Genomic DNA, 15448 nt, shown 5'->3' with positions numbered 1-15448 from the left:
ATACCACTTTCTAATGCCATGCTCCCTCTGCCTGGAGAAAAGCTATCGAGGTGGGGGGACATTCCTAGGAGAAGAAAACCCCCCTTTGCCACGACTTCACCTGGAGCCTGGGCCGGAGGAAGCATGCAGCTTGACACAGAAGCGAGACTGACTAGCATGGGCAGGTACGTGCTCGACAGCCCCCAGTGGTGACTAAAGGCATAGCAACATTTACTTTAAAGGAGAAAACCCACAAGAATTAGAAAAATTCTTCAGGAATCTCTTACCTTATCCAGCTGCAGGGTTCTGTGGTAACAGACCCAACCTTCACCTCTCACAGTGGGCTCTGTTACAAAACCTTCAGAGACTGGGGCCCCCTTTTTAAAATCATGGGATCCACAGCTCTGGGCCTGTAAAAAACACCCCGCCAGGAATATGGCTGAAAAAAAAAAAAAAAAAAAACACTAGATCCCGGGGTCCAGGTCTCTAAAAAAGAGAAACGCTACAAGCAAAAAATCGAATTTCTTCAGACACAAGGACCGGGTACCATTCAATTCGGCCTGGAAAAGACACTTTGAATGGATCCCGTTGCATGGCTTGCCCCAGTAAGGAATATTCCAGTGGAGCTCAGCACAGCACACCTTTACTGGTGACCAACATCTAAGACACTGGCGAAAAAACTGGGGTACTCCCGGGTAAGGGGAGGGGTTATATGGAGAACTGAACTTCCTGTTTAGGGTGTGCCAGTGTCCATCACCTGAAGGTGCCATATAATCCACACAATTATTACTGTGACTCTGTGTCCGGTGATGTATGATAAAGAAAACATCAAATAAGGGAGAACTGATCCTTAAAGGTATTACCATTACATCTACCCCTATTGGCAGTGGGATTCTCGTCCCAGGCACACCTGTCCCAACCTGTTGTAGAACTTAGAATCTAGTACATTCCCCTGCAAAGTTCCCCCTGACACTCTTCTATCCCTGGAATATGTATTGACGATAGAGACAGCACTTGTACTGTACCAGACAGAATGTGGTTCACCTCCCTGAGTCACATGACCTCTGGTGAGGCCCTGGTGGTTGATATATATACCTGCAGAGACATTTCCGGATTGAATCTACAACTGGTTTGTCCTATAATCCAGAGCAAGGCGTACTGGCAAAAAAATGCCAAGATATTAATGAACAGTAAACTCTGCTGTGGAGACCGAGCCCCCTGAACTGTAGACAGCCTCCAATCAACTTGGAGAGATTGGCAACAGTGGTTATTCTGCAAATTCCTAAAAAGGAAGACTATCAACCACCAATTTTTGCTCTGTAACACCCCAGAAACAGAGCCTTACAGAAAGCCAATGCCTCGATCTTCAAGTTCCATACAGAGAACGATCCTCTACCAAGACCTGGAGTAGGACTGTATGTAAGTAACGTGCATTGACCTAAAAATACAGCTTCCTCCTGTAGAAATATCAAAGAAACCCTTGGAACCCACTGCTTCCTGAGCAAAAATTGAGGTAATGAGTATTGAGATATCTTCAGCAAGCCCAGCACTGGGGCTAGACCTTTTTTGAACCCTGTGAGTTGAGGCCAACCCAAAAGGGAAGATGCACACAAAAAAAAAAAAAAAAAAAAAAAAAAAAAAAAAAAGGCTTTCCACTGCAACTACAGAAATCCTTGATGAGCCCGGCAACAAACCACCAGATGAAGAAGACGTGCCTTTACAGATGTTTACCGGTTAGGCTTCGATCAACCGAGATCAGACACACATGATGAAGGTGATGTAACCACAGTGATGAAAAATGAATGCATCAGGAAGCGCATAGTAGGCGAGGATGAAAATGTGATGTGTCATGGAGGATAAACATTGCAGTTTTGGTTACTGACGCCACCCCCCCACGATTCCCTAATGATGACTGAGGAGAAGAATAAATTCAATACCTTCGCCATCTCCCCATCCTTTGTAACCAGATGTCCTTCCTCATTCTTTACGGGGCCAATATGGTGTGTCCTTTTTTTACTATTTACATACTCAAATAATTTCTTGGGATTTTTTTTGTTCTCCTCCACTATGTCTTTCATGTTCCATCTTAGCCATCCTTATTGCACCCTGCACTGCAATGCCAAACACCACAGTGGCTCAGGAGGCACCTGACACCACTGTCTAATCAGGAGATGTGGACCCAGTCAGATGCCTAAACTTGAGAGCGATGCTCCTTCCTGCCCCGGCTGCCTCTCTTTTCTGGAACCATTTAACCGGTATAACAGGTAAATAACGCAGCAACTATATTAGCCAATTTAATATACAATCCTCCAAGGATGGACGTCTAAAACAATGTTGGTTTACCTTTATGCAACCCCTTAGGTACCCAGGTATGCCATTATGCAAGTACCTAGGTATGCAAACATGCAGGCATACAAGTATTCTTGCCATTCATGAATTTATGTATGCAGTTCAAGACCAATAAGCACAGATGCATGTAGTCCCAGGTAAATAAGCACATATGTATGTAGTCCTAGGCAAATAAGCACATTCATGTAGTCCCGGGAAAAAAAAGTACATATGTATACAGCTTAAAGTAAATAAGCACATATGTAGTTTAATGTAAACATATACATTTGCAGTACAAAATGAAAAGATGCCAGCATGTGTTTAAGCAACATGAATCCATGGAAGCATGGGCTTATGTAACTATGCATTTAGTCGAAACACATGTCCCTGTAAACAGCCATTTATACAAAACATGCCCATGGAAACATGTATTTACCCAATAAGCAAGCATGCTTTGTGAAAATGTGTTTATGCAACATTACGCAACAGTCATCTATGCAGACATGTATAAACATACATCTTTATGCAGACCATGTATCTTTATGCAACCATGTATATGTATGCAAACATGTATAAACATGCATCTTTGTGCAACCACGTATCTTTATGCAAGCATTAAATGTGCCATTGCATATGCTTTTTCGAATGGTTCAGATTGAAGTCCATGATTCTTAATAGAACTGTCCAGACCTGTAATGCACATGCATTACATCAATGACCACCACCTTACAGACACTTGCGAAAAAACTGATGTGCTTCCTGTGTAGGAGGGGTTATATAGGGGAGGACTTCCTGTGATTGTTCTGACTGATCTACTAGTGTCCATTCACCTATAAGTGACGTATAACCCAAGTAGTTATTATAACAGGCTCTGTGTCCTGAGATGTACGATAAAGAAAAAGAGCCTTTAATATCACTTTAATGAACAGTAAAAGTGGCAAAATTCTAAAAGGTAGACCCTCTTTCCTCTACCATTAGAGGCACTGGGATTTAGGCGTGAAAACTGGTGCAGACTAATATTTTAGTGGAGTTAAAAAAAAAAAAAAAAATACCCAATGAAATGTTAATTTGACATTTAAAATCTCATCCAGGCCATTTTCCTTGTGTATGAAACTCAAGGATTTTTCTTGATTTCACAGGTTGACATATTCGTATGTACATGCAGTATTGAAAATAATTATCTTTGATACTGATTAAAGAAATGTGTATAGGGCAGCCTTTCAGAAATGTGGAAATTTATAAAGCTTTGCAGGGAAAAACAGCTTAAGTTCATGTAAGGCTGCTTTAATCTACTTCAAAGCAGAACCTACTTTTTAGTGCAATAATCATGTTTTTAATTGGCACAGGCTAAACCCTCAACCACTAAAACTGAAATTAATGTGAATATGAGGTCATATTTATGAGCCATTTCTTTTCAAGAATTTACTTTTGTTTGCCAGGAGGAAACACAATACAAAATATGTTTCTATATGTTTGCTGGCCGTTTATATTCTGGAATCTAAGCCATATTTGTACCATATGGCTAGGTCTAATATCGAACCATCACACCTATATGTGCATGTTGGACCTCCCATTTCAAAACCCCCTAATATAGATGTGCCTTTTGTTTGAGGATATAGCAGCAAAGGCTAACTAAAAAGATGTTGTAAGAAGTCTGAGAATTTGTGCCATTGTTCATTCTGCCCTAAAAAAATAAATGCAGTCGGCTTCATTAAATGTGATTTCTGGAAGTGGCTGCATTATAAAATGTACAGGAGAATATCTTGTTTAAAGGTAGTAGTATGTTCATGGCTCGGTTAGAATGCCGCTTTAGAAAATGGGCCCCTTTTAAGAAAAAAAAAAAAAAAAGTGAACATTTCAATATAGCTGAAAAACACAGCTAAAAATCAAGCCAAAAAATTTAAAGTTTATGAAACATTATCTACTCACATATCTTCTACTGCATGTTTCTTCCTTCTTTTTACTACGATCACATTACTGGTTTCACAGTGAGGGGAAACCTCTTCCACATTACTATGGGAACTGGCCAATACTGTTTGCTGCTTGCTCTGACCACTGCTGCAGGATTGTTCCACCAAGTCCAATTCAGTGTTTCCATGACATGTCACAGACACAAAGGAATCCAGCACCTCTTCCTGGAGAAAAAAAAAAATGCATAAGAACAGAACAACGTTCAGACAGGTTTTGTACATAAACCCCATAAAAATAAAGGCCAAGTGCACCTGTAAGGGAAAAAAATAAATGCACATATTTTTGCAGGAAAAACAATGTGTATTTATAATTGTATATAAATATATTAAAAATAAAGTGACTAAGACTAAGTCTAAGAAGACTTAAAGTCTTAGATTTTATTATTTTTCAACTTAAATCAGAACTAGTACTAATTCAGTTCCCTAAGGTGTCAGCATGTGCAATAAAATTGTATGTAGCTGTGGGTTACATACATAGACGTACAGTAGACCACACTGTTTTCCGGCCCCCGGGTATGAACGGAGACATCCCGGAACAGTCTACAGTCTGGTCTACAGTAGAGGTGCTCAGCCAATCACAGCAAGCAATGTAGACTAGTCTGTTTCTGGAAGTCTCCGCCCATATCTGGAACACAGTGTGGTATAGTGTATAGTACTGGAGTATGTAGACGGTCACAGATACAGAACATACAGTTTCGCACATGCAGCAGGCTGAAAGCTTAGGGAGAGACAATCAATGACTGACATAGTTTGTCCCAACAACAAACTATAAAAGAAGAAGAACAACATAATATGGCAGAAGGCTGTTATTCTGTTTAACAGTATCTGTAAAATAAGTAGTAAATAAATTAATAATAAAAAGTTTAACATATGCTAAATGCAATAAAAAATTTTTAATTATATTATTTTCAACTTGAGAACTAGTAATTTTATTTTTTTCCCCCCTAAGTTCTCTCCCTAAGGTGTCAGCAGTTGCATGTGTGATAAAAGTATGTATGTAGCTGCGAGTTACATACATAGTCATACAGTAGACTGCACCGAGTTCCCGCCCCCAGGTATGAGCAGAGACATCCCGGAACACAGTCTACAGTCTGGTCTACAGCAGCGGTGCTCAGGCAATCACAGCAAGCAATGTAGACTAGTCTGTTTCTGGAAGTCTCTGCTCATATCTGGAACACAGTGTAGTATAGTGTATAGTACTGGAGTATGTATACAGCCACAGATACAGAACATACAGTTTTGCATTTGCACATGCAACGGGCTGACAGCTTATTGAGCGACATAGTTTGGCCCAACAGCAACAAACTATGTATATGTACAGTACTAGATTAAAAGCTGGAGTTCTCTCTTAAATTGAAGTGCAAAAAAACAAAACAAAAAAAAAAAAAAAACTGTAGAAGCACTACAATGAACAACCAACTAATGGCAGTATGGCACAACTAGACAATTGGAACATACTGGTAGTCAGTCATACTATGTTGTATGTTCCAATTGTCCCAATAGCACAGTCCAATGCCAATTAATTTACTATGTTCAACAACATGGTAAATTAATTGGTCTATGCTATGGATTTATAAATCCATTTCAGTAAAAGTGGCAGATTTCTCTTTAAGAACAAAAGTTGTTCAGCTTTCTCACAGGAGAGACGGTTTCTCTTCTCATCAAGAATATGAGATACTAGACTGAATAGTCGCTCACTCTATACTGGTGCTTGGGGCAGATAAATATCTGCGTGTAATCTGTGCAAGCAAAGGAAAACGTTGTTTGTTGATGTGCCAGTACGCAAGGGGATTGTCACTTCTGGCGATAGGCTGTTCATCTAAATAAATGTCCAGCTGTTGGGTAGCTGCACTTGTTGTGGCACTGCTATGGACCGGGGTGCATTCATGTAAAATTTCTTCAAACATATCAGATATGGAGCGAGCGTTTTCCTCTTCACTTGTATGCAACCGTTTCTTCTCACTTTCCTCTGTGCTACACCTCAAAACTCCTTCACCGGATGCTTCCACCATCTCCAATTGTGCCTGTATCATTTCCCGTGCACGCTGCTTTTTCTCAACATTAAAATAATGCTCTTTAAATTGAGGATCTAGAACTGTGGCAATGCAGTACAAAGTACTCCATGTCTTGAAACCGGTTGGTAACGGCCTCCAGTAGAGTGGTTTTAGCCGTTTTTACGCCATGGTCTGTTTCTATCTCTTTTCCTAGCAGACACATCAGTGCGGCAATCAAGGGAATAACTTCAGAAATGGAAGCATTAGTTGAGCTTATTTCTTTTGTTAACTGTTTAAATGGAGATAGAAGAGACAAACTATTTTCAACTAACATCCACTGATGTGCGCTCAGTGTTGACGGCAGCTCGTAATTTGCAATGTATGCAGCTAAAACACGCTTTTGCTCAAGAAGACTTTGCAGCATATAGTAGGTGCTGTTCCATTGAGTGGCTACATCTTGCTGCAGTCGTTTCGGTGGCATTCCAAACTGTATCTGCAAAGCTTGTAATCTGGAATAAGCAAGCGGAGAATGCCTAAAGTGACCCACAACTTTTCTTCCTTTTTATACAATATCAGATATGGTGCGCTGACTCAGCAATCCTTCATTCACAGCCAATTGCAGCGTGTGTGCCATACACAGTATGCTTAGAGTTCACTGTCCTCCATTGCCTTTTCCATGTTCCACGCATTATCTCGGACAATCAAATGCACTTTAGACTTCTCAATGTGCCAAGTGTCAAGCATTGATTTTAAAGTATTCAGCTATTGCTGCTGCAGTATGTGATCCAACAAACTCGCGTGCATTAAGTAGGATGTTTTGCAATTGAAATTTGTCATCTATCCAAAGTACTGTCAGGCTAAGCATGCTCGTTGGACTGACGTCTGAACTCCAAATGTCGGTAGTAAAACTGATTGCTATGTCGGTAGTCATGAGCTCATGAACGTGTTTTCTAACACTGCAAAACAATTCAGGTAGACAAGTATCTGCAAATGTAGCGTCTGCTTGGTAGTAACGTGGCTCAATATGTTGCATGAGCCTACGGAATCCAATGTCCTCCACAACAGAGAATGGCTGGTCGTCTAATGCAATAAATTCCATAATTTTATCTGTTATGGCACGAGCTTTGGGACTGTCACTTGCAAATTTTTTTAACCTTTTCAAAGACTGTGGCCACAGATGGTGTTGAGCCTGAGTCACTTTTTGGAGGTGGTGTATCAAACCTGTTGAAAAATGCCTTGGCACTGTACCCACTCTTGAAATTTCTGCTGAGCAAAGACTACAGATTGCAAATTTGGGGTCATTATCAGAAACTTTAAAATATTTCCACACTGCAGACATGGTTCACCTTTGCTGGTAGCGCAGAATAATAGCAAAGAATGATCTATAGTGGAAGTGAAATCTGATGGGGGGGGGGGGGGAAAGAAAGGACTAAATCAATTTAAAAGCTAAACCCCAGGAGGCAGCTTTAAAAAAGTAAACTATCACTTTTTTTTCTTTAAAACGGTGCAGCTCTTGCCATGCAAGGTAGTTATGTCTGCACTGCAGTACATCTGACTTGTACCAAAAAGATAATATAATTGCACTGATTAAATTTCATTTGAAATGGAATGGATTGCTTGCAAATTGCATACATGATTTGTTGAAACCTGACAGTACGCAATAAAATATATAATATATAGTTTTTATTATATTTATTGCGTACTGTCATTTTTTTAAAAATGTGCTTGCTGTCATGTCAGTGTGTACTGTATAACTAACTATACTGTGACAAAATGACAAATTCAATGACAACAAGGGCATACAATTTTATAGTATACTACAGAATAAATAGCATGCCATTCCATTTCAAACCAGTTTTATTATATATAATATTTTTGCTACAAGTCAGATGTACTGCAGACAGACATATTTAATACCATACTGCATGGCAAAAGGCCAAGTAGTAAGTAATACATGTTGTTTGACTGCTATGACAGTTTCAGTAGTATAGCAAAATAAATAATACTAGTTGGATTGTTTCTGTCAGTTTAACTTAAGACAAAAAAGGCAATGCATTGGCTCACCGGCGAATAGTAGTAATGGTAGCCATCCAGGAGGGGCAGTGCCCGCTCTTGTACTTGAGTATGCTATGTGCAGCCCTCTATGAAGCCGTCTCTCGGGTCCCAGCAGCATCTCTCAAGCACGAGGAGCGTCTGCGGGGGAAGGTGTCGGCGTCTCAGCAGGGAACGTGCTTACGAGTGCGGCGTCTTAACCGCAAGGAACGTGCAAGCCGCCCTCAGAACAAGTGACGTCACCCAGAAGTTTCTCCCGCCGCTACTACGCATGCGCGATTTTCGGCACCATTATCGGCAAGAATTCTCTTTTGGCAAAATCCCGAAAGGCCGATATGTTTCGGCGGCCGAAATTTCGGTGCATCCCTATTTTTAACTAATAAAAACCTGCACCAACGCCGTGGCAGTGTGCCCCATTCAGTTGCTTTGTATTGGGGTGTGGCAAAAATATAACCCATCATTTTGCGGCAGGAGTACTGCCCGCCAAAACATGACAATTATTTGCTGTACCATAGCAAAGCAACTTGCATGTGTACTTTGACATGACATTCTAAAGACCTACACAAGTTTACATATGAACGAAAAAAAAAAAAAAAATATATAATATAATATAATATAATATAATATAACTATAATATATATATATATCATCAAAAGGAAGACAGGGAAGAAGAGACACGTACCGATTGTGCTTCTGAGGTTTCCAGTTCCTCATTTTCAACATATCTGCAAGCAGCAATTATACCCTGAATAGCAACACGCCTGTGTTCTCTGTAATGAATTCGATCAATATGTGCTTTAAGTTCATCAATTGTGGATAACATTATTTCTACTGAAGAAAAATAAATTTTACGGTTAAATACAGGTTTTATTATTGACAAAGTAAATATATACAAGTAGAAAAATAATGTCTAAATACAAAGAAGAGTAGAAGTCAAAGTCAGAAATACAAATTTATAATCCAGAGTAACATTCCACACAAAAAAACAAAAGAGAAAACAATTCCAAAACATGTTAACGGTAGCGGATGAAACTTCCATCAATGAGTATATGGTTAAGTTAGGTAAATATTTGGGAAGCGTAGTTGATTACTTGCTTACTGGGCACTTATAACACCTGCCCAGGCCAATTTTTAGCTTTCAGCGCTGTCGCACTTTGAATGACAATTGCGCCATCATGCTACACTGTACCCAAATGAATTATTTTTTATACACAAATAGAGCTTTCTTTTGGCAGTATTTAATCATCACTGGGTTTTACATTTTTTTTTTGCTAAAGAAACAAAAAAATATTTGCGAAACCGGTAATTTTTTTCCTTCACTGATAGGCAGCACTGATTGGTAGTACTGTGGGCACTGTATGTGACCCATGACCCTGTAACAGAAGCCAGTTAACAGATTTCTACCCTTCTCACGCTGTCAGCAGGAGGATAAAAAAAAAAGCAGATAAACAGCTTTGGTTTACTTCTGTGATCAGCTGTCATTGGCTGACAGCTGATCACGTGATAAATGGGCGCCGTGATTGGCCCTTTACCCTGTTCTGTGATCAGCGGAGTCCAAAGGACTCGACGATCACAGAGCGTGCCGCCCGGTACGGCGCAGGGGGCTCCCTGCCGGCACTGGAAGACTGCGCTGTAACCGTTTTTCAGCTATAGCACGGGCAGAGAGTGGGAAACCTGCTGTGGCAATGGCCATGACACAAGCAACACCCTCTCTTGCTGCCGGGTTAGCCCTTAACCACTTGCCCTCTGGGAGATTTACCCCCTCCTTTATGACCAGGATATTTTTTCTGATACGACACTGTTATTTCAACTGACAACTGCGCAGTCTTGCAATGCTGTACCCAAATAAAACGTAGCTCCTTTTTTCCCTACAAATCACACTTTTTGGTGGTATTTGATCACCAATGCGGTTTTTCTTTTTTGTGCAATAAACAAAAAAATAACTGACAATTTTGAAAGGAAAAAAAAAAAAAAAAAAAAAACACACTTTCTGCTATAAAACATAAAAAAATTTGTTAAAAAAATCTAAATTTCTTCATCAATTTAGGTCAATATGTATTCTGCTATATATTTTTGGTAAAAAAAAAAAATCCCAATAAGGGTATATTGATTGGTTTGTGCAAAAGTTATAGCATTTTTACAAACTATGGGATTGTTTTTCTACTAGTAATGACAGCGATTAGTGGCTTATAGGGGGGCTGCGATATTGCGATAATTGGGACAAACTTTTTGGGTTCCATTGACACTAATACAGTAATCAGTGCTAAAAATATGCACGGTCACTGTACAAATGACACTAGTTGGGAAGGGGTTAGACATCAGGGCGATTAAAAGGTTAACCGTTTGCCTTGCTAGTGTGTCATGGTTATGCAGTAATCTTCCCCTGTTTGCTTAACTCTCCTCATGTGTTCAGACTAAGAGGCCAGCCACTTCCACCTGATGGTTTTTAAAACCTCTCCTCTAAGCATGGCTCCACCCCAGGCCCCATCAGGGAACCCTATATTAACCTGTGCACTGCAAGCCAGCGGTGCTGATCAACCATTGTGTATTCACTGTGTGTTTGGCTTCCTGTTTCCTGCTTGCTGTGTGCTCTATGTTTGTCTCTGTTACTGACCTTGGCGTGTTCTTGACTATTCCTGTCTGCTCGTGACCCTGACCTTTTGGCATGTCCCAGACTATCCCTGTGACCCTGAAACTTTGGCGTGTATTCTGTTGATCCTGTCTGCTAGTTGCCCTGACCTCTGCCTTATCCCTTTACTATCCCTGTTGTTGCAGCCTGCTGTTTCCTTCTCCTGTAGTCTACCGTGAGCGTGAGCTGTAAGACCCTAGGGGCCTAGACCTGGAGCCAGACTGCAGAGAAGTCCATCCTCACCACTAGAGGCTCTTAGACTCCGCACCCTGGGGAATCCCAGCTCCAACTGGGATCTGTGTTAATGATCCAGTAGACCTGCTTCCTGAACCTCCCCGGGTAAAATCTGCAGCAGTCCTAGGGTCCACTATCTTAGCGGTGCACTTCCGATTCCTATGGAGTGCATCTGTCCCCTGGTCTCAGGTGACCTGACACAGTGTTTGTGCACTTTGTGGGAGTTGCCTTTACTAGGGGGAAGGCATTGATCCATGTTCCTTCTTTCCCTACTAACGGAACAGCGATCTGCCTTGCAGAGAGCCAGAACGGCGGACATAGAGTTCGTAGTACCTGCAGATCAGCTCCCGCTGTATATGAATCACAGCGGGAGCGGGTCGACCACGGCACGCATGTGTGCCCCAGACCCAGTAGTGTTGGATCACGTACTAGGCACATTAGGCACAGAGCGACCATCCTCCCGCAGTATATGTAGCGGAGGGGCGGGTTAGGGATGCGATAAAAACAAAAAACGCAGCTGAAATTATCCATTTTTTTTACCACCTGTGTTAACTAAGCCTTACAAATTATATAAAAACAATACATTTTTCTCTAAAAGTGACAAAAGGTAGTTAAAATGTGTAGTTTGAAAACAAACCTTTATTATCACTACAATACTTGTCAAATGTTGCTGGCGTTTGTGGGTATGGATGATATCCCCCAATGGTAATTTTTCTTTGGACATCAGCTTCATGCTGCGTTTTCATCCACTTAATGAAATCTTTAACTTTTTCATCACTTGTATAGGGCTGTCCTTTATGATAATCTGAGAGACAACATATCATAATTACTGCAAACTTGTGAAATCATTGTGACATCGGGATAACACACCATATACAAATATACATCACAAATTCTGAGAGATGATTAGCCTTCAGGCCTACAGCAGAGACAAGCGTTCCTATAAGGCTAGGGCTACACAAATGGCTTTCCGTATCAAGATCAGTTGATTTACTTGTGGCACATTCAATGTTAGTAGGAGGTACTAAGATGTGCAACTGATCTCATTGACTGCACACAATACAGTGAAGCAGCAGAAACTACTAGCACTTAACTTATAACTTAAGGCATATTAATTCGTTTTGGATAGAGAGGGATTTGACCTGTAAAATATTTTTATTGCTGTCTGTACCCCCAATTAGGGATATTCACCCCCTCCATTTGTTACGTTTACCATCATCGAAAGTGAAAGAAAATTTGTTCTCAGAACAGTAAGAGGGGAAATCTTCCAATGGGGATACTAGTTTGGTTTTTATACAAAAGTGCCATTTGCACGACCGCGCAAATGTCAGTTAAAGCAATGTAGTGCCGTTTCACAAAAAATGCTCTGGTCAGGAAGGGGGTAAATTCTCCTGGGGCTGAAGTGGTTAAAAATATCCCACCTCTTCTCTGCTAGTATCCTAGACCTGCTACTGTATCATTGGCTATATAAAACAATCATCCTCAACATTTTCATGCCCTCTATTCTTAAAAACAATTAACACCACAGGCTATTTAATATCCGGAAAGCATTTTAAGAAAAGCAAGCTCACAGGAATTGAAATAATTGCTTTGGCTTACATACTAGATATAAACACCTGACTTTCATTGGAGGTTGTAAGGTAAGCGTGGCAAATTGGATCCTCTGGATATTCATGCACCACACGCATCTGTGTGCACACCAGATATGTCACTATGAAAAAAATAAAATTAAATTAAAGTTTAGGAGCTGCCAGAGTAGGCTAGCATACATGAAGCTTAACTGTGGTCCAGGACAGCTAACCAAGAGAATAAAACAAATTTATCATACCTTAGGGAAGGAAAACAGCTGATAAAACCTCCAACTGAAGGTCAGATCTTGCTGCCCATCAAGTAGCCAAAGATCTTGAGAAATTTATTTTTTCTCAGCAGGAGTCTGATGACCTGTACCGTTACATTGGGAAGGGTTCACCTCTCCAATCCATCTGGCTATAGAACCTAAGCCCTTGTACACACGGTCGGAGATTCCGACAACCAAATCCGTCGGATTTTGTCCGAAACTGTTGCATACACACGGTCGGACGAAGTTGAAAATCCGATCGTTCAGAACGTGATGACGTTATTTCGTTACAAAGGAACTACGTTCAGGCTAGTAGACAATAGCTTTGGTGTAGGAATTTGATCTGAGCATGGGTGGCACTTTGTCCGATCGGAATTCTCTACATATGATCGGAGTATGTCCGATCGGAGCATTTTGTCGGAAAATATTTCCGGCAAGTTGGAAAATTTGGTCCGACGGATATTCCGACGGAAACAGTCCGATGCAGACCACACACAGTCGGAATATCCGACAAAACGCTCCGATCGGACACATTCCGTCGGAATCTCCGATCGTGTGTACAAGGGCTTAGAAGCTTTACCCGATCTTGTGGCCACCAAATAGAACTAAAAAGATGGCCAAGCTTTCTGAACATCTTAGTTCCAGATCTCTCAAGACAAAACCTTTCAATCTACAAGAAAGAAGAATCTAAAATCGACGCTACCTTCTGATTTATCTGGGTACTGCAGGAAACGGACACTTCTTGCAATCTACCGAAATCAAATAATATCTTGGGGAGATGCACATGAGCTGGCTAAAGGATTACGCAGGTCTTTTAAGACAAGCAAGAATGGTTCATTACATAAAAGTGATTACAAGTCACCCACTCCCATAATGCATGTAAGGACTATTTTTTTTTGTTTCTTGTTTGTATTGGCAGCCAAAAAGATCTGACCTGAAAGAGATGCCCTTCATGCAAATCAAAGTTGCCAGAAGTGTGGAAGGACACTGTTATGTCAGGAATGCATTGATTATCTTGTTAGAGGAATCAATGTCAGAATGCAGGGATCTAATTTCTTCGGTAAAGAGTGAACTTGATGCCACCATTCAGTCTTTGTTCCTCTTTGGCAAACCCCCCATCGAGTCAAGCAACTACCTCTGTCCTTGCAAAGGTCCACTTTTAGCCCCTCTGGTAGTTACGTAGTTAGATCCTGCTATCCAGGAGGGCCACCCACCTTCTCATTCCAATGGGGATTTGGAGGAAGAGGAGGGGGAGGGAATGAAGAATGCTCTCTCTAGCATGTCTGCAGTCCGTGACCATTTTCTTGCACCAAAGGTGCCAATAATGGGCAACAATAAATTCACATTAATTCACATTTTCGGTATCAGTTTTCAGCCTAGTGGTGTATTTTTTATTTTCGGCACCAAAAAACCCATTCAGTGCACCCCTACCTAGAACACATGCTTCATTGCCATTGTGACATCTCAAAAGTCACCTTTCAGGGCTGGACCCCCTTCTCTCAAAGGACACATTTTGAAAAATAATTTAGCTGATAGAATATTTATAAAATATTTTAGTATACAGTTATCAAAATCAGGGCAGAACTGAGCAGTGAGAGGGGAGAAGCACACAAAAAAAAGAGTGCCTGTCCCTCCCCTCTTCTGCACATTAACAGAAGACTTTGTATTTTGTGAATGAATCTGGAGGCATCTGGGAGTAGGCAGGAGGCGAGGGCCAGACATAGCCGCTGCAATGGCTACTGTTGAAGAACCAGAGACTAGGTCCAGCATTGGGCTCCCAAAACTACAGCAACAGTGGTCTTCCAGGAGTTCTATACAGTGCCTTGAAAAAAAGTATTCATACCCCTTGAAATTTTCCACATTTTGCCATGTTTCAGCCAAAAACAAATGTATTTTATATGGCTTTTATGTTATAGACCAACACAAAAAGGCACATAATTGTGAAGTGGAAGGAAAATGATAAAGGGGGCTGAATATTTTTCAAAACCAGAGGCAACACTTTGTAGAACCACATTTCACTGCAATTACAGCTGCAAAACTTAAATATAAAATGTGCAGAGCTTAAAAAAAAAAAAAAAAAAAAGGAAAAAATAAAATAAAAATTTACACAAAAAGTTTGTGATACTATGGACTTCTGCTTTAAAAGAAAAAAAAAAAAAAAAAAAACACACTGTATACGTAAATAAAGTCCCAAATACGAATGGTTTCGGATTGGCTGACATTTACCTAGTCAAGCCTATAAAGCAGAGGTCTCAAACTGGTGGCCCTCCAGCTGTTGAAAAACTACAAGTCCCATGAGGCATTGCAAGGCTGACAGTTAAGAGCAAGACTCCCAAAGGTAATGGCATGATGGGACTTGTAGTTTCGCAACATCTGAAGGGCCACCAGTTTGAGACCCCTGCTATAAAGCTTACCTATAGGTAG

The 15448-nt window shown here is 40.7% G+C and overlaps 1 protein-coding gene across 4 annotated transcripts in view; it reads right to left on the bottom strand.

Annotated features, from left to right (window-relative positions):
* RADX (RPA1 related single stranded DNA binding protein, X-linked) overlaps positions 1–15448 on the bottom strand; it is a 122808-nt gene that overhangs the window by 30915 nt on the left and 76445 nt on the right. For 2 of the 4 annotated variants that reach the window (XM_077484856.1, XM_077484784.1), the window contains exons 7-10: positions 12791–12898; positions 11825–11992; positions 9007–9155; positions 4237–4442 (exon numbers count right to left, since the gene is read on the bottom strand). In XM_077484856.1, coding sequence (XP_077340982.1) covers positions 4237–4442; positions 9007–9155; positions 11825–11992; positions 12791–12898 — 631 coding nt within the window. The remainder of the gene's footprint in view (positions 1–4236; positions 4443–9006; positions 9156–11824; positions 11993–12790; positions 12899–15448) is intronic. The other 2 variants (XM_077484792.1, XM_077484933.1) reach the window with 2 other exon arrangements.

Source organism: Lithobates pipiens, unplaced genomic scaffold (genome assembly GCF_037356315.1).
Source record: "Lithobates pipiens isolate NorthernLeopardFrog02 unplaced genomic scaffold, aLitPip1_a1.2 Scaffold_1, whole genome shotgun sequence".
In the NCBI taxonomy this organism is placed as follows: Eukaryota; Metazoa; Chordata; class Amphibia; order Anura; family Ranidae; genus Lithobates; species Lithobates pipiens.
This window is presented reverse-complemented; position numbering and strand designations above follow the sequence as displayed.